We start from the raw sequence: 20,591 nt of genomic DNA, 5'->3' as shown, positions 1-20,591 counted from the left end.
CTTGTATGTTTGTTGTTTGTTTATATCAGGTAAAGTGTTTCGTATATTTGGTTTGTCTGAATCACCAGCTATTTGTACTATAACGGCATCAAGTCACAAAACAGCTAAATTACCAGCCAGCCTCTAACATGTGTAATATAACTTTGTTAAAAGGGGTATAATTCAAATGTGTTGTGAAACTGAAAATCATTATGAATTGTAAATCCGATTAAACTTTATAAAAAATGTATACGAATTGTAATTACTAAACATAGTTTTGAAATATACTAATTAAAACAAACTTTTACAATTCAAATTCTGTGCAAATTATTCAAAGTACAACAAACCAAATGCAATAAGTCAGATTCCTGTGATTTTATAAAAGAGGATTCCAGTGTTTCTTAATGGATAAATTCAAGGACTTTTAGAACAAGCACGGGAATGTGGAATGTACAAACCCACAAATCTAGAGTTGGTCATGCACTTGGCAAACTGCCTTCAGTGAAAGGAAAATGTGCTTATTCAATTCGATAGTACGGGTTTAAAATGGGGTAGGCATGGCCTTAATCAGAGAGCACGACAAGTTTTACCGTACATGTACCGTCTGTGTGGGACTCGTAAAATTAATAAAGGACATTACAGTTGGGAGGGGGATCGACCCACATGAAAATGTTTGCTTTACAAATGCAATATTTTAATTTTTATTTAAGCAGCAAGTGAAATAAATATTTTTGTTTTAAGAAATCCGCCTTGTTAATTAATAAGGGAGTTTTTTTTTTCAGTAAATTAATAACTTTTGAGAAAACAAAGTTTTTTTCCAAAATTCCAACCCCATACTCCACTTCCTCTTGCTCTCAAAATGGTCGATAACTTTATAGCACTTCGCTATACTTAACATGGGCATCTCTAGCAAAATCCCTTTCAGTTTTGGTCCGTCAGATCAATCTGTACAGATATCGGAAATATTACAGTTCTCCACGGATGGTGGGAATAATTTACACATATCATGTGACGTAAACGAAATTCAGACGATAGCTTCGAATTCCAAACAAGAAAAAATGCCTTTCCTATCTTTAAAAAGCTATGCTTCGATTTGGATAATACAATCGGAGTTATATTTTTTTCCAAGGCGGGTTAGGTTCTTGACAACAGTGACAGTGGAACAGCGAAGATACACGTACGTACATCCACGTGTTTCACGTACTTTTGAAAAAAAAACACCATATTCACTTCTTTTAATTATTAAAACAAAATAGAGAAAGACTCCAAATCTATCAGAAAATATAAATTTATTTTCACTGAATCGTAATCTTAACCTATATATTTTTTTATTTGTTTGATTTAAGGAACCGATGAATTTTCTCCGAAAAGACATTCACTTTTTGTTACTTCCATGTACACGATGTATGGTAGTACTGGACAGTTCATCTAGGTGTTATTATGTAGGATAGAGGATCAAATTATTGATGCATGTCACAACAAATGAATATTATACAACGTCTCAGAATGTGTCGCTACACTGCTCCATCGGATCAAATTAATACAGGGAAGATAACGTAAACTTATCTATCAGACCCTTCTATAAGTTTATATACATATATATTTATATATACTACAATTAGATAAAAGGACACGAACTCCATAAACTAGCCGCATTGCATGAATAAGGTAATATTTGGTGTTTTTGACTTACCGTTTTTTTATGACACTTCCTTTAGTATTCGAAAGACATAGTCAAGAAGCAGAATACTGTAGTAGATTTGGGACACTAGACCAAACACAAAATGTGTGGCTTACTGTAGCTACACTTATTAGTTCATGCATTTTAATGAACTTTGAACGTACAGGAAATAAGGTCCGTCATTGATCAGAATGAAGTCTCCTTGGAATGCCATAATGGACAATGAATTGGTCGAAGAGTGCCTTTGCCGCTATATTCTTGGTTCCCTTGATTACTCTTTGCAGTGGTTCTCGCTGTTTCATTCTTTGTTGGAATAGCTTGAGCATATCTGGTAAAGTGGTCCGTGATAATGAGGACGTGCTCATATCCTCCGTTGGAACGCTCCAACATCAAGAAATCAATACAGACAAGCTCAAGTGGAAAACTGGAATCGACGCTGACTAAAGGTGCTCTCTGACTGTCCCCTTGTGTTTTCCGCTTGATACATCTTCCACACGTATTCAGTTGTCAACTGCAATATCCATCCCTGGCCAGTAGAATCTGTCTTTGAGTAAAGATAGGATCCTATCTTTAACTGGATGGCCCACGTCTGGAGAACAGTGTCTACATGTGCGGAAGGCAAAACCAGATGTGTCATGCGGTCATCGTTGATGATTACATGTTGTACGAATGGCTGTATACCTGAATCCATGGCCGGTGCCTCCTTCTTCCAGTCGATGATATTACCTTGATATTCATCATCATTGTCATCCTCAACGACATCAGGGTTCGCAGTAAGACTCTCAACAAGTGACTTTGGTAGAATTGAGTTAAAGACAGATTGCACTGACTCCTTGGTAAAGTCTCTGTCTCAATACTGGCTAAGTCGGTGTCCTCAGACTGTGGCAAATGGTTAAGTTCATCTGCGTCCCCTTCTGCATACCAGGACGGTACACAATGTCGAAGTTGAAAGCAGAGACTGCAGCAAGCCATATGTGTCCTGTTGCGTCTAGTTTGGCTGTAGTAAGTACATACGTCATGGGGTTGTTGTCAGTGAGTACTCTGAAGTCGCTCCCATACAAGTATTCCTTACACTTATCACACACCGCGCACTTCAACGCCAGGAATTCCAACTTGTGTTTTAGGTATCGCTTCTCAGACTTGGATAGACTCCTACTAGCATAGATGATGACTCACTGTACCCTCACCTGTTCCTGGTACAACTCCAAAACCGACTCCTGATGCATCGAAGAACTTCATAGGATATGTCGCTACTGCCATATCAATGAATGGGTGTGGACACAAAGATGATTGATTGATTGATTGTTGGGGTTTAACGTCCGAACAGCAATATTTCATCTATATTCAGACGATAAACATGAAATGGATGATAAAATGAACATGAAATGATGATGAAGTGAAAATAAAAAGGGATGGGACACAAGGACAATAGGATCGAAAAATTTTGATTGCCACTAGAAAGAGGGAAAGATGGGTAAGGTCGGGCAAGATAGCCTCCTGTGGCGGAGCGCAAAGGTTCCTACTCCTATCGAATACCACAGCAGGGTTCTTTAGCGTACGAGGAACGTGACATCTTTCCCAACACGGTGCACCACTATGGTTTGCGGTCAGGTTTTCCGTATTATAGCCTGACAACCGCAGCATGTAACACGCCAGGGGTACAACATTCCACCACCTGGGGCACAAATCCCAGTTGCTCTGTGGGCAGAGCGCCTAGCCCCTGGCTAGGTTTCTGAGCACTATTTAGTCGCCTTTTACAACAAGCTTAGCGATGCTGCAGGCCTATTCTTGTAACACCCGGACCTGCACGGGGGCGGATACAAAGAGATCCTTCAAGTACTGGAAGGCATGCTCTTACTCTGGTCCCCATTGCCATGGTTACTGCTGATGTTTCTTCGATCTCTTGGGTACAAGTGCTGGCATCATGTCGCTTAATGGCTTGCATATTTTGCTGAACTTCCGGATGAATCACACGTAGTAGTCCACAAATCCTAGAAATCGGCGAACATCTTCAGGGCTGGTTGGCTTAGGCCAGTTCACTGCTTTGCCTGTCTTGTCAGGATCAATCCCCACCTTCAGATACAACATGACCCACATACTTAACTTTCCTCTTAATGAAAGAACACTTGTCAGGTGCTAACTTCATTTCATGCTGTTTGATCCTTGCGAAAACCCTGTGAGGATTGTCTAAATGTCCCTCATATAATCTGCCATATACGATCACGTCGTTTATGAAGATACAGCAAATCTTGAGATGTAAATCAGACAAGCAATTCTCCATCATACGCTGGTAAGTAGCTGGGGAATAAGTCAAACCAAACGGCATCATGTTGAATTCATACAAACCCAACGGACCTAGTGTGAATGAAGTTCTCCTTTTATGTTCTTGGTAAAGCATAATTATCCTTCTTGGTATTCTTGTTTAGCGATCTGTAATCCACCACTGAAGATGCCCAAGAACTATGAGATGACCTGATGATGTTGGCTGATAGTAACTGTTTAAGGTGTTGTTTGACCTCATCGTTTATAGATGATGGAATTCGGCGAAAACGTTGCTTAAAAGGCTTATAATCCAATAAGTCTATCCTATGCTTCACTTCGGTGTTACCAATGTCGATGTCTGGCAAAAATATTCTCATATGACAACTGCATGCCCCTTTCAAGTTGCTCTGGTGTTAGGTCGCTCTTGTTGATCTCTCTCTTGTCCAAATCTGGTGTAGTGGGTGGTATAACTGGTGTAGATTCCTGATGTTGAGGTTCGATTGTGACTGGTTGGATCTCGCACAAGACTGCTTTTGGGTTGATAGTGATGGTTCTAGTTTCACAGTTGCAATCTGCACATTTACTGTCTTTATATTTGTATTCGATCAAGCTTGGTTCAACATCTATATCTTTGTAATTGGGCAGGTGTTTGGATGAGACTAACATGGCTGCAGTGGTACTGAATGGTATATCTCTATCTACATATCCTGGAATTTTTATGGTTGTGTTAGGTCCAATGGTAACTGCTATGGTACTATGGTGTCGTGCAAGTTCTTTCTCTCTGAGCGTAATAGCTCGAAAAGTAAAATACCATGGTGATGTAAGATCGGATCTCATATTGTGTTCCCATATTGTGGTGAAGAATGTTAGTTAAGATTTACATTGGAATGTGACTATTGTAGTTTCTATCATGAACAATTAAAAGAATATATGGATGGATATCCTTCTGATGTGGCTACTGTAACTCAGCTTCAATATTACCATTATATAGAAGTTGCTGTCCATCTGCATATTCAATGTCCAGTAGAGTTTTATGTTTTCGCAATGGTATGGCTGCTAAATTGTTCCTATAGTAAGTACGGCTTAAAGTTGAAACTTTTGAACCAGTGTCTTGTAGACTCTTTACATTCAAACCATTGAGTACAACCTCAGTCTCTGTTGGATGTCCAAACAAAGCTGGTGGAATTGATGAAGGACCTTACATTGTGGTTTCTGCACACAAGCCTATCAATGGTCCTACTCCATAGGCTTCTTCTTGTTTAAAGGCTGTTGATCTTTGTCAGGAATAGCAGTGCACCTCTTCTTAATATGACTATATTTTCCACATCTGAAGCATTTGGTTTCTTGGTCTGTTCTTGGTGATCTGGTGATGCTTGATCTTGTTGTGGCTGATCCTGGTATTTTTGTCTCTGTTGTCTCCTCCTGTTTGGTCTATAACTTCTACCCTTTCTGCTGAATTGAGTGTCCCATCTGTCCATTCTAGTAGTGAGTTGGTGAATGACTCCCATGAAGTAAACCATCTGGGGTTGTTGAATGGGCTTTGATGATCTGGCAACTTTCGTAGTGTGTGGCTTGGTGTTGCTCTTTCTGTGGCCATTTTTCCCTATGTGTCGCACAGAAACTCCCAACTCATCAAAGTTTTTTATGGAATCAAACATGTGTCCTGAGATATCCTTCAGCTCTGTCTTCAGTCCCGTCCAAAACATAGAGTGTAATATGGTGTTTCTGTCTTTCTGATTAACTATTCCCTTCTCAACTGCTCGACCCATGATGGCTGCAACTTCATCTAGTAACTGACTCATCCTCAGCTTGTCTGGCACGGTAGATCTACGCAATCAAATCCTCTTTCTTTTCTACATCTCCATAAATGCTGTCTACCTTGTGAATAATATTTGGAACGGAAACATTTGGACCCAGGTGCATCGCTACGACTCCTGTATCTCCTTTCAGATATCCCCTGACAACGTAGTTTATGTTTTCATGGTCGTACAACTTATCTGCCACAAGTCCAGTAACCTCGTACCGCCATAACTCATAACTCGTCTCTTCTTTGTTGTTACTACCAGAGAAATTGAAAATTCTGGGTGGTTCTCTGAACATAGGTCTTCTGCATTTGTTCTTCAGGTTTAGTGTCAGACTCAACTTCAGTCTTTGATTTTACTTCTCCGCTTGTTGCAATATAACTCTTCATCCAGTCCTTTAAAGCCTCTGGTGTGTCACCTTTAGATAAGTCTCTCATCTCTTTCTTCAGAAGCTGGGGTAAGGCAAAGTCTTCCAAGGATACTTTTGGTTCGTCGGCATAGGTGTCAGTCATGGCAGCAATGTGTATGTATGCTGAACACAACTAATATTCACCAATACCTACTAACTTACTACACGTTGGGTACCATCTGTATTAGGGTTGGGACACTAGGCCAAACACAAAATTAACTGCTTACTATAACTACATTTATTAGTTCGTGTATTTCTGTCAACTTTGAACGTACAGGAATGAAAAACATTCTGTAATACAATAATGGCAATACGCTATATATATATATATATATATGGAAAGCGTATATTATAAATAATAACACCTGAAAGTATTCACACCTGAGCGAACATGAACTATCTGAACTACCTGAATCTACTCTCAGTACCGATATACCTTGAATAAACGAAAAAAAGTCACTACAATACAAATATAATCTGAACTGAAATATAAAAATAATTAACACAATGAAAATACACAAGTAAACCTTTAAATATACATACATACCAAAATTTCTTTTTTAATTACTTTCAAAAACAAAAACAAAAAAGGTAGCTACAAAATTGTTGTCATCAACAATATAACAATTAACAAAAGTGAAAATAAATGTACAGCTCAATGATTAAAGTACTGAATTTCCTTCTAAAAGCTGCTTCTGCTCTCTCATTGCAGTAGTGCGAAATTTGAAAGAGTAATCAAGGGAACCAAAGTTATAGCGGTAATCAAAAGAATGTAATCCAGGGACAAAGACCAAACATGGAAAACAGACATACACAACAAAGAACACAGAGTAACTAAAATCATACATACAAAGTAACAAAAGCATATGAGCAACTCGAACTCCACTAAAAACTGGGAGCATGGGCCAGGTGCACCGGTAGGGTAAGCGTCCTCTGCTTTTCTGGAAACACCCACCGAACTGTACCTAGATTTCAAAACTAGTTAATAAAATTGATACAAATGTTACATTACAGAAAGAAACAATGTTAAAACGGCATTACAGAAAGATATAACATTAAAACGGTATTACAGGAAGAAACAATGTTAAACGGTATTACAGAAAAATACGTTAAATGTCGAAGTTAAACACTGTATTGAGAAAAGTATATGATATGTAATAAAGATAAGAGATAGGTTATCCTGAATTGGAAAACACAATTTTTTTTATTTATTGTCATTCAAAAATAAGCATGCAATAAACGAATTTAGTGTTACATAAATTATTCGTCACTGGGTATTGAAAAGTTCTTCCCCATAGCATATTGAATATTTCTCTTAAATAGACGTACAAAAATATCCCCATGATACAAAAATTGGCTGTTCACTGTAAAAATTGTGTATAGAAGGGAAATTATTTTTCCGATATTCGTCAGATTTTGTTGTTTGTCATGTCCAAAAACATGAATTAAATGATGAAGCTACTAAATCTATAAATTCCAGAATATTGTTAGTCCAGGTCACCGTTATTCAAGAAGCAGACAAAAAACGAACCAAAAGTTTTTTTCAGTCTACATTTTTACGTAACTACAGTCCTTCTACAGATCTGTATTTTTTAACCATACATTCATCTCCCACTCTAAAATCAAAGAAATCAAGAACAATAACTCTTGCAAAATACCAATTTCATACACGGTTTGTATATTGTTTTCTCAAATGTGCAACAACCGAATGACAAACTGTGGCTGGTATCAATTTCACAAAAAGTCGTAAGTGGAAAGTTGATCGTAAGTAATTACGTCATAACAGAAAACAAAATTGTTACGTCGTAACTTACGATCAATTTCAAACTTATGACTCTGTGAAATTGATGCCTGTTCTGTAACTGTTCCTGAATTAGAAATAAAAGTGAATAAACTGCTTTTAGACATTCTGTCTGATTTTACAAAGAATGCCACTGGAAGTATTTTGCGAATTATGAATTGCACGAGAGTTGCTAGCGAATGTAGGTTTGATTCCTCTACCTGTTTCTAAAATTAAAAAATACAACTGATGTATGTTCCTTTACTTGTGTTGAATTAAATCCTCGGTTTATCACAGCTTTTGTGGCAGTTCTAATATTCATAGATTTTTACAAGGGATCTTTTTTTTAATCATTATATAGGACAGCTTATCAAAGTTGTATGTTCGTAAAATAAGTGTGATCACTGGACAATGAAACTGTACATCATATTTTCAAGCCGATTTTGAAGTTAATACTTTTTTTAGCTGTTTTGAAACATGTGGAAGGACATTACTTACAAGAGACCATTCAGTAATACAAAATAAATGCATACAATAAAAATTATTAATAGAAATATTTTGCAAATTAAAGTGAACGAATTCATAGATGTGCAGAATACACATAATAAAAGTCTACTTACATATCTGCACTTTTATTATAACCTTACTATCACTTTGTAAAAGGGGGAATAAATCAAAGCTTTTTGAAATAAAACGTAAAACAATAAATTTATTGTAAATAACAATATTCTGTCAGCCCACTGTTCATTCTTAACGGCGCGTTAATCATAGAGCCGATTTCACTTTTCAACCAACTATAATATTGTGATACATCAAATTTTCAAATGATTTACAAAATACAGCATAAGAATTTTAAATTGGTAAAAAACAACTTTTACATAGATTGTCAGGAAAAACACGCCTTACTAGTATATTGCCTTAAAAATCTCTCGACAGTTTAACTTTTAGGAAGGTGTTATTCTGCTTCTAGACTAAAGTCTTCACTTAGTAAGTTACATGGTCAGCCCACCTCGTGAACTTATTGGCCAACATATCCATCGTGTAGATAAAGTTATGCAGAATACATGACTATTTGCCATGAGATGTCGACAAAGTCATTTATTCTACATAACTTCTTTTTAATATCCTTCATTATTCCTAGACATTGTTTTCCTGATATGTACATAAGTCTGATTATTATTATCATTTTCTTGTAATGATGTTTGTGAGTTTTTTATGTATTTTTAAACTGTAAAATTGTTCATAAAAGCTCTAATATAGTAGAAACAGAGATCTGAATGAATGAACGAATGAATGAATGAAGTATAAATCTATTTCAATACACAACTGAATTTTGATGACTTGCTGCTCCTTTTTGTATGTTATACTGTAACCTCATTTAGTTTCTAGGATAATGTGCAGAAATTCAACACTTTTGAATGTACAAACATAAAATATAATGCATCAAGTTAACAAGCAAAGGATAAATAAACACACATTTCAACAAATTCAGTTTTCTTTCCTTGACTATAATTATGTTAAGCTATTTTCGAGTGTCTTGCTTAGAATAGTTATCGTCAATTTGAATGTCCAATGGATAAGAATAATGTTAAGGCAAAATCTGCATTACGGGTAGTGCTACCAACATAAAATGAGGGTGGAGTTTATCAGTTGATAACAATAAGTTTGTGTGTATAAATAGAGTCGAAACAAATCCTGGCATGAACAACAACAAAATGCACATGGTTTAATAAATCATATTATTTTAAAGAAATGAATGAGAATGACCCTTAAAATATTTATAGAGAAAAAAAATAATGTAAATGTAAAATCAAATTATATAATGAGAAAACGTCATATAGTTTCACATATTAAACATTTTATTTAAGGTAGATTATACCTAATATTTCATGTCTATGAATTTTCTTGTTTTTTTCTATCAAAGATGTCATTTGAATAACATACATTAAAATTTTGATTTAAAAAAAAAATATATAGGTCATCACATATCATTTCAAGAAAATTGAAACTGAATACAAGGTTTTGTATAGGTTATATACAAAATTTTTCCTTTTCAAAACTATTAAAATATGGTATATTGAATTTCTTTGCAATATGCATAAAGAAAACTTATCCAACATTCTTTCACATTTCAGAAAGAAAATCGGAGGTCACAAAACTGTTTTCGTTATTTTTAAAAAAAAATGAAATTTTCCATTACAATTCTATAGGATATTTCCACCTTTAATAGGAAAACAGAAATAAAATATTTTTTATGTATTTAAGTATGACAGAAAAAGATGTTCAGAGTATTATATATAATCTAATGAATGATTTCCTATGGTGTCAGAGATACTCTACCATGGAAGTAAGAACATCATTTTGACACATTGTATGTAATCTTAACAAAACCATAACTTAACACTAATGGAAACATGGAACAAGATACAAGTTTGTTAATTACAAAATTACCGTTAATATTTTAATACCAGAGCAAGTTAGTTATCATGTATCCTTCCAGAACATTTTTTTTTGGAAGGGGAGGGCTAACAGATTTTAAAATGGTTTTAAAACCTATTTCTTCTACCCATGAATTCGTCACTTTACTGACAGAAATCACAAGCTTAAATTATTGCAAAACATGTCCACTTAATTAATAGAAATAAAAATGGTTGCCATTCTAAATTTACCACTTTAACAATGAAAATATTCTATAGCATGAAGTAATGACATTTAAGTAACATCTGTATTGCCTGTGAGATGTACCTGTTTACTTTGTTTGTAATAATATTATTCAACATCAAAAATATCTTCTATTATATGTCAACTTTTGGCTTCAAATAAAAAAGTACCAAAGAAACATACAAAAAAGCTCATATATAATTTTAATGGCGGTGTCATTTCATGACTTGAGCATTTTCTTAAAAATATAAATAAAAACTAATCACAAATTATCAGTTAACAGACATATAATTATTACTGGTCACTGCTATAACTTTCAAGTCAGTTCTTCTCTTGATACATACAAACAATCCACCAAACAGTATAAGCACTACAGGAATACCAAGACCTGCAGATATCACAGCAAGTACTAATGTAGATACTTTATCTTCAGGAGCTTTACCATATCCTAATGATGCAGTCCTGGAATAGATTGAAAAAATCTTATAGAAATTAGATTTAAGAGCATTAGATAAGGCATCATCAACCTTCAAATCATTTTACATGGTCTTTCAAGATAAAAACTATCAAAATCAGAAAGCACTAACATTTTACCAAATATGTATATACGCCATTTTTCAAAAAAAAAAATTTTTTTAAATTAAAGAGTTGATAAACAGTCAGCAGAATATGTTTAAAGATACAGGTCCCGAAACTTACCACACAGTATAATTAAACTTTGTAAAAGTCCCATCTTCACTCAAACCAAATGAGAAATTAGAACCATACATCCTAAGTGACATCATTTTTGCACTACCAAAATAAGACAACATAATACTATCATTCAACAGATGGTAGAGGGTGTCTGCATTTGACAATGAATAACCCCTGACATATGTGCCGTCCCCTCGTCCACGATCAGGACTGGTGTAACATACAGGCTTATGTTGTAAAAATCCAGTTTCATCTTTCTTCTCTGGTCGTGTTAACCAATTGGATATCTGATCAAAATATTCAAAATTAGTCAAAACGATACTGTGCAATGGGTACAACTGAAAATTATTTGAATTATGCCTTTTTGAATAGTTTGTAGGTACTTTCATGCATAATGCAATTATCTATTTAAGCAATTAGATTGCATTAAAAGTATATTTACAATTACATAATGTCATTAATTACTACATATTTAGTGTATGCAAGTAACTTATAATTGTTTGTCAGGTCAAACTATTTTTTGTATGGTGTTTTGGGTTATGTTTTCTTTTTTGCATCTTTGAAAAAGGGTCAATTCAAAATTTGGTGTGGCAGTAAAAGGATAACAATAATTTTGAATTTATATTTGACTTAAAATGGGAAATATGATTGGGAGGGTCTAGCACTTCTTGTTGTCTTACATCTCTTTTGTGTAATGGTTCTATGCCAAGTTAACAGAGTGTTTTGTCTATCTTCTGAGCAATTTTCAGTAAAAAGAAAGACAATTCAGAATCTACAATGTACATTTCAGACTGACCACTGGTATCATCATATAGCAGACTATTTCAGTTATTCTAAACTTCTTGTGTTTAAAAATATGGCAGACAAAATAAGTTAGGTTAAATCCTATCAAATCCCTTCCATCAACTGTATCCACTTGTACATGTACATTATACTAGTACCTTAAACACTCCAGGAGTATATTCATCATCTATGGATTTGGTTTCATCAAATTTCATTTGACCTTTAGCTGAATCTGAGCTAAACATTACACTCTCCAGAGCAAACCTAGCCACTGGCATATCAACAGTGTTAATGTCCTTCAATACCATGTCAAACTGGCAGATGTCTTCACTGTATTGTAAGTGTGGTAAGGAGGCAGCTCTTGCTGTGTCATCAAAGAAATTTATCTGTTAAAAAGAAAAAAATATATAAGTATTGATAATTGATTAATACAAATTTACATTTTAAATGTCTTATTTCTCATAGTTCAATATAGAAAAGACATGTACATGCCAGTATGAAATAAATAACCCAGGAATTATACATGATTTTTTTCATAAATAACAAGATTTTGACACATAAAACTAAACCAGTTTTGCATTCTGTTCTTCAGATGGTTGCTCCAACATTGCAAAAAGAATGTCACAAAAGTTTATCAAAATAATATATGTTGCCCAAAGAGAACTATCCAATCAGAAGTCTTATTACAAATGAAATTAATCTAAAATAACACAAAAACTCTTACAACTTATACTATCTGGTTGAAACAAAAAACTCACAGGGTTCAAAAAGAGGGTTCCAGAAAAAAGAAATTTCTACGCTATTATTTGCCTACTTTAAACTGTAGGGATCCATTGTTTATATTCTGTCCATTCACCATTTCAGTTGTATCAACTATAAGGTTTATACTGTAATCAGATGAAGAATCCTTCAAGTTCTTCCATTTAAAAATAGATTTGCTAAATTCAAAAACTCTCCATGTACTATTATCATTTCCACTGTAACTGTTAAGGTTGGCTTTATCACTGGTGTCATTGTACTGTATCAACTGAAAAACAACACCTGCATGTTAAATTCATTGGAAGCAGATCTACAATGTATGTTTCCTCGTTCACTGAAGACCAATGGATGACCTTAGGCTGATATTTTTATCACGGTGGAGTTGTTGTCTCTTTGACATATTCACCATACCTAATCTCTCTATGTATAAATGTTAAAGTGAATTGTGACAAAACAGATCAACATGGTTTAATAATAATATATATTTTCATAGACAACAAAATGTCAATTCTCCATTTTTGGGTGTAATTTTTGTCATGATGACAACAAATGCTTTACTAATTACAGAGTGGTACATACTGACCCATTCTTTCAACCTTTGTGACAATAATGACATGTACATGTATGTTATGTGTAATACATGTACTGTCTTTGAGATTAAATTTTCTTTCATGTTTTTATCTAGTTGCATGAAATTAAAATTATGATATTTTTATTAAACAAATCAAGAAGTGAAAAACTTTCCCTTTTTTGAGAATTATAAATTATATATAAAGGTAAATACTGCTGGGTGAAAGATTTTTGTGTGTTCTTTTTGTCCAACAAAAAAGTAATAAAATTTACATGTTGTAAGAAATAGACTTGCACATATACAAAATGTATATGTTATATTAATCAATATATCAAAATAAAATGCTGCATAAGATGCAATCAATCCCAGCCTTCCTTCAGGGGTATGGTATCAAAATGATTCATTCCCTTTCACTCAAGTTATCATTCAGAACTCAGAAAAAAATATTTTTTTCTGGCCCCTCATTATGTTGCAACCTCAAAAATCAATCAAATCTTGCACTGTTTACTTTTGTGGTATGGCACCTTGTTGTAAAATCAAAAGAGATCCACTCACTTTTAGTCAAGTTTTTGTCCGGACACAAGAAAAATGCTTGTTTCTGACTTGTTTTTGATCACTTATTCCTATGAGGTCTAAGTTTTAATCCATAAAAAATCAACCCCAGTCTTCTTTGGTGGAATGGTTCCTTGTGAGATCCATTCACTAATAGAAAAGTTATTGTTTGAAAATCGGGAAAATGTTTCTGACCCATTTTTTTTCCCTAATTTCTAAAATATTCAAGTCTTGACCCCAAAAATCAATCCTAGACTTCCTTTTGGTGGTATAGAATATTGCTGAACAATATCACAGACATCTATATACTTTTACTGGAGTTATATTGTTAAAATTTATGAAATGCTTTTTTCGGCCCTTTATGGGCTCCTAATTCTTAAACGGTTGGTGGAGTAACCCATGCTCACAATCAATACCAACCTTCTTTCTGTAATTTGAAACCTTGTTATAAAATTTGATAAAGATCAACCAAATAATATAAAAGTTATTACATGAAAACCAAATGTCTACAGATGATAACAATGACGACATGGACGATAACAGAGACAATACCATTGTACAACAGCAATAAAAGCTAAAAAAAATAAATAAAAAACTCTATACCAGTAACTTACTCTTGTAAATACAATTCCATATGTATACAGAATTTTCAATTTTGGTTCAAATGTAATTGAATTCTCTCTATCTGTGATATTACTGGACAAAAATTTCTTCCAGTCAACATTAATTCTTTCATTTTCCAAATTGCCTGCTAGGATGACTAGAATACTTGGTGGTCCAATGGGAGAAATAATATAATGTATTGTATTTTGATCTCCAACAGCTTTAAGATATGCAAGTCCACCTTCACAGTCTGATGGAGCAGTACATCCAGGATTAAATTCTGTCTGGATCTAAAATATACAATGTACTTCAAAGTATAATATGAAGAAGTGGAAATACTGCAAATTCTAAGAAAAATCAAATTAAAGTATAATTTATACAATACAAGTCATAAACAAAATCTAAAAAAAAAAATTATGCCCATTAGAAGCATGTTAAGATAAATCTCTTCCATCATAATTGCCATATTTATCTTTCAAAATACATGAACCTGTATAATAAGTTTTCAGTTTATTTACATAAATGTACATTGATTTGTGCTAAATCAACTACGTATGTGTTCAATAGAAACATTTCTGTACTCCAAATGTATTAAGTGTATCCTTTTGATTTCCCATGCCAAAGTGTAAGTGTCTTCTTTTCCATGACAGTGCCTCCTTCCCCCTCCATACATGTAGATTCAAATAAAAATGACAAAAGTCCACACAGTGAAAGCATTTAATCACTTGTATTTCTTATTTTATTAACCAGATTTTGGACCAACTAGGAGACTACACCAACATAAAGCCTAAATGCACTTTTTACAACACATGTAGGTCATATACCTCAATCCTCTCTTATGTGTTCCAACCTCTGGGAATTTACATTTTACATGAACAAGTAAATAAACTCCAAGAAAATGTGCAGCTTATTCTTATTAGATTTCTTTCCTTTTTTTAACAAAAGTTCTGGTGTAATATGAGGCATGCGCAACCTGAAATGCTTGGGAAGAAAAATAGGAATTGCAGGAATTTGGGAAATGGTTGTTTTTGACATTGAGCCAATCAGTCTTTGGTTTGACTTGTCATATACATTCATTATTCCATTGTGACATCATTTTTACAAAAACAGAAATTTGAACCCTATTTATCGATAAAACGTACATGTATACAACATATATTATTCCTAAAATTTAGCTATTATTTTATCATACTTAAATTAGAACTGGAAAGTACAAACTACTGATGGAAGCCTAAAAATGGTAAGGTATTAAGAGGGAAAACTGGAATTGACATCTTTCTGATTTCTCCAATATACATGTACATGTACATGTATGTAAGAAATGACTTCCATTATATATTGACTGTAAACATGTTGTTCTTTTTTACTAAAAGGATAGATTATTTTCTCATATTATTTTGAAAAGCCATTAATAGTGAAACATTAAAATTTAAGTAAAAAAAAACTATGTAAATCTAAATTAAAGAGTTTCATGGAGCACAGCATGATACAGGCTAGAAACCACTAATTCCACTTCCCATAGGCTTCTGTGCAAATTTCACAATATTCAATGGCTTCTCTGGACTTTACCTTAACTTTAACCTGCAGAGGACTATATCAGCATGATTCTACATATGTCAACTCACAATCCTCTGAATGGCATGTGGGGTTAGCAGACTTGCAGTGCAGTACTGGTCATCGGAAGTGAAGTGTCTATAAATAGCATGGGAAATCCCAGTGTTTTCACAAGGTAGGGGTATATTTAGAAATCATTATGGAGATTAGGCTTCACATCACAAGAAGCAAAATGCACCTATAAAATATACAGAAATGTTTTTCCTTTCAGAAACTGTTTAAATTTTTTAAATAAGATGAGAACTTTTTTCACAGCACTATGAGGAACAGGGGTAATTTCTGCGTAGGACTATTTTTGCGTACGTTCCAAATGCTCATTGGTTGAATTGGTGGTCTGTAACCTGCATACATAAATGTATGTACAACCACTGTGGTCCAACCCTGAACAGTTGGAGCAATTGTGGACACAATACTAGTTTTTGACAGACTTACTGTTCATTATGGACATGCCACAACAAATAGTTTGAACACAAAATCTGAAATTCAATTAAAAATTTTCAAAATTACATGTTGATCATAAATATTACGGTAATAAGTTGATTTATGGGGTGTGGTCCATTTGACCCCATATAACTAAAAAAAAATGGTCAAAGATATCTGAAATCTGTTGAAAAAGGCAGACAGGGAATTTCATAAGGAATAAGTTTTTTTTTAAATTTGAAATACGACCAAAAATAAAAAAGATGATATTTTGGGGCATTGCCTTCTCTCATACCCCTTTAATTTTCACAAAGATATAGACAACCTACCCTGTAAAAAATTTTAAATTTTACAGAATTTCAAAAGGAACAAATGGACACTATATCTTAAAAATTGGATCAACGATAAGCTTTTTCAATCAATTCTAATGATAACAGATATTTTTCCCCTTTTAGTCCCTAAAGGCCTTATTTCCAAAAGGGGTAAGGCAAAAACCTCCAAAAACTATAGAACCCTTGGCCAAGTTCCTAGAAACAATGTATTCAAATTTCATAAAGACTGAATAAGTTTTACTCAAGCTTTTTGTAAATAAACAAAAATTAACCCAACAACAACAACAGAGTGATACATGTGTACCATTCTACAAACCAAAAAAAAATTTGTGGCTGTGTAAAAATCATAAATGCAAAGGCTAATCCTTCTGATTAGCATTTATTTAGTACTGCAATTTTGGTAGCTGAGGAACTATAACATTTTGTAGTCCTTCTTGAACAAAAAAACATAAGAATCATACAGATAAGGTATGGCACCTACAGTAATTAGTTACTTCTAAATTTCCCATTGCTTTCTTTGTAAAATCATACTTTTTTCAAAATAATGCCAATTGAATACTTCTCATCTGATTTAAATGATTTTTTACCGTTAAAAAGAAAAATGATAAATTAAAAGAATTATAGTTTTGATGAGGTTCTACAGTACTATTTTCAGAAGTGTCAGAGAGTAGAGTGCAGAATATTTCAGTCAGAGTATCATAAATTTAGTTGAAAATAGTGTAAAATTGTGACATCATCAATTTTCTTGGCAATTACAGTAACTCAAATAAATATTCATCCATTTTCAGTCACAAAGATTTTTCCAAGTAAACAGTATAATTTTAGTTATTTTTCTTACTAAGGCCAGTTTTTTATTTTATTGGTTTACAGGTTTTTTACTTGAATTAATCTGGTTGGTCAGTCTGAAAAAAAAATAAAATGGGAACCAGAAACACAAAAATTCAAAATTCTTTAGCACAAATACAATTACAACTAGACATTATTCTTAACGGGACTAATACCCTGCTCAGCCTGTTGAACACTGTACATTTGGGGACCAATGTGGACATAGGATACATATTTTTACCATTTTTGCCCAAACAAAAATTCCTGACAACATTCACATCTCTTTATGGTAATCTAACACCCCATCATGTTTCATAACAATCTTGCAAGTTGTTGAGGAGTTCAGGAAAACGAGCAGACCAAGTTTTGCTGAAAAATGCCTACATTGTAAGTTTGACAGCCATCATTTCTACAGTTTTTGTCCAAACATAAACACCTGACAGTATGCACATATCCAAGTAATTATATTACATTCTACGAAGTTGCATAACAGTGTTTCAAGCTGCTTCATTTTTCATTTTTGATGAAAAATGAAATGAGAAATGCAATGTAACTTTCATTTTTTTTTTGGAAAAAATGCAATTTTGCATAGAAACAAAGGGAAAATATAAATGTGATACTTTTGGTACATCTCTGTAGTAGTATTGTAATCATACACTCCTTGAGACCTTCACGTTTCCCATTTTAGCGTTCGTGCATCGTTTATCGTGTGTTTACACACGTTTGCACTATAGAAGCATTCATTGAAACGCACGCTAGCAGCGTTTAAATGCAGGATAGAAGCGTTCGTTTAAATGCACGCTGGGACCATACGTTTAAATGCAAAATACAAGCGTTCATTTCAAAGCATGATACAAGCGTTCGTTTAAACGCATAATACAAGCGTTCGTTTGTTTTTGAACTTTGATTATTTCCTTGATTTGTTATTTTTATATTTTTTGCTATTATTAATTTATGAAATTTCATTAATTTTATTTTCAATTTTTTCTGTCAATGTTATTTTTTGTTGTTCGTCTATCATGCATTTAAACACACGATATGAGAGTTTGTCTATTGTGTGTTTAAACGCACACTAGGAGCATTCGTTTATCGTGCGTTTGGTGAGCATTTAGCGTGCCTTTGGGTATCGTGCATGTGGGGAAACCTAAACGTCTCAACAAGTGTAGCTTTGCTTTACAATTATGTTCATTTCTTCACTATATAAACATAAAACTACACATTTTATGTTTATCTTTCGTGCTTGCATCAGATAATTTCATATTTCTGTAAATAAAATCAAGAACTAATAAATAAATATCCGATGAAAGCATCAAAGATAAACATAAGATCTGCGATTTTATGTTATAGAACTACAGTCAAACCTAGATAGCTTGAACTCCAAGGGACCGTTGAAATGTGTTTGAGTTATCGGGAGTTCGAGAAATTGAAGTTCGAATATTTCCCGGATTTTTTTCGTTGCTGGTCCGAGTTCGACTTTATCGTTAGAAATTGCTTACTTCTTATGAAGTTGTGTTAGTTCTAGGATCCTTTTCATTCGCTTTTGGAAGATTATATTAAAAATGCTGTGTTCGCTTTTAAAAACGTTTAGAGTTCGAGTTCCTTGGTCAATAATTTACATTTATCTGATTTTCTTTCATGCTTTCATCATACTGACTTCAGAACATTCTTGAACCTTAATCAGTACTATGTTAAGATCAAAACTACCTAAATAGTGATGACTAAAGTATTACCTGTAATTAACTAAAATGACACTGACTAATGAGAGGGTTTCAGTTTTTCACACCTTTTATTATCCAAGCTGACAAAATGGCTGACGAGTTTGGGTTAGTGATGGTTATTCTCTAAGATTTACTACTGAACGGACTGATCAGTCAGTTCGAGTGTTCGAGAAATCCATGGTTATTTATATTGGTTATATAGGAGAAAATTTTGGTACTTTGAATTGTGTTCGAGAAATCCCGGGTGTTCGAGCTATCCGAGTTCATTGTATACTCAGTACATAGTCATACATAGATGCTAAAAATCGAAATTTGAAACTGATGCAGTTATTCAAAGATGCGTGGAGCAAATATTTTCACTTGGTGATTCTACATTTGTTTTACATTTACTTACCTTTCTTGTACAATTTACACCACAATGAAAGAGCAAAATAGCAATGAAAGTAAAGAACGTTAAATTTGTGAGGTTTGCAGTTACCGCCATCTTGGATGATCACATGATTCATATTCAGCTGAGGTCAAGTGACCTGACAATGATTTAACCATTTACCAAGAAATACATGGGTACAAACGTACCGATTTTTCATCCATTGCCGGATAAGACAAAAAATAAGTTTAATTTAATTCGGCGAATTTATAACATGAAACATAAGCTATGACCCTTTTTACTGAATGTGTAATGACAACTACGTGTACCATGTTTTTAAGTAAAACTAATAAGAAAGTCAAAAGAAAACGGGAAGTTAAATTCAGTACAACTTCACTTTATATAGTAGCACTTGCAAATTTAACTTTAATTGCCGCATGGTTCTGTCTAAAAATCAGACAAGGGGTCATAACACGGAACTGTTCAAATACATTTGTTATGCCCTAAAACAACTCTTCCTATGTTCATTTCCATGCATCTGTTATATATCGTAAAATATTTCTTTTGTATAGTTTCTATGAAGCTTAAGCCGAATGAAGGATTTCCAATCAAAAATATTTCAGATTAAGAAATGAATGCCTGAATCATTAATCATTAGCTTCTGCTGCTTTAGTTTTTCTGTGCTTCAACATTTTTACATATTGATCTATAATTTCAACACGAAAATGTATTATTACATTCTGTTATTGTTTTTGTTGGTGTTTTTTTTTCAAGTTTTCT

General features: G+C 33.6%; 1 protein-coding gene and 1 pseudogene across 1 annotated transcript; both read right to left on the bottom strand.

Annotated features, from left to right (window-relative positions):
- Positions 1–4,877: 4,877 nt before the first annotated feature.
- Positions 4,878–6,236, bottom strand: LOC148621920 (uncharacterized; annotated as a pseudogene).
- A 3,399-nt stretch (positions 6,237–9,635) lies between these two features.
- LOC148621919 (glycosylated lysosomal membrane protein B-like) lies at positions 9,636–19,939 on the bottom strand. The gene is made up of 6 exons (XM_088576776.1): positions 19,839–19,939; positions 14,547–14,825; positions 12,865–13,077; positions 12,209–12,436; positions 11,274–11,554; positions 9,636–11,036 (listed from the first exon to the last, which is right to left on the bottom strand). Exons 1-6 carry the CDS (start codon positions 19,926–19,928, stop codon positions 10,847–10,849), a joined length of 1,281 nt encoding a protein of 426 aa, XP_088432902.1. The 5' UTR covers positions 19,929–19,939; the 3' UTR covers positions 9,636–10,846.
- Positions 19,940–20,591: the final 652 nt, after the last annotated feature.

Source organism: Perna viridis, chromosome 3 (genome assembly GCF_037379345.1).
Source record: "Perna viridis isolate PV_CMFRI_1.1 ecotype Kerala chromosome 3, ASM3737934v1, whole genome shotgun sequence".
Classification (NCBI taxonomy): domain Eukaryota; kingdom Metazoa; phylum Mollusca; class Bivalvia; order Mytilida; family Mytilidae; genus Perna; species Perna viridis.
The sequence above is the reverse complement of the archived record's forward strand: the minus strand, read 5'-3'. Positions and strand labels throughout refer to the sequence as shown.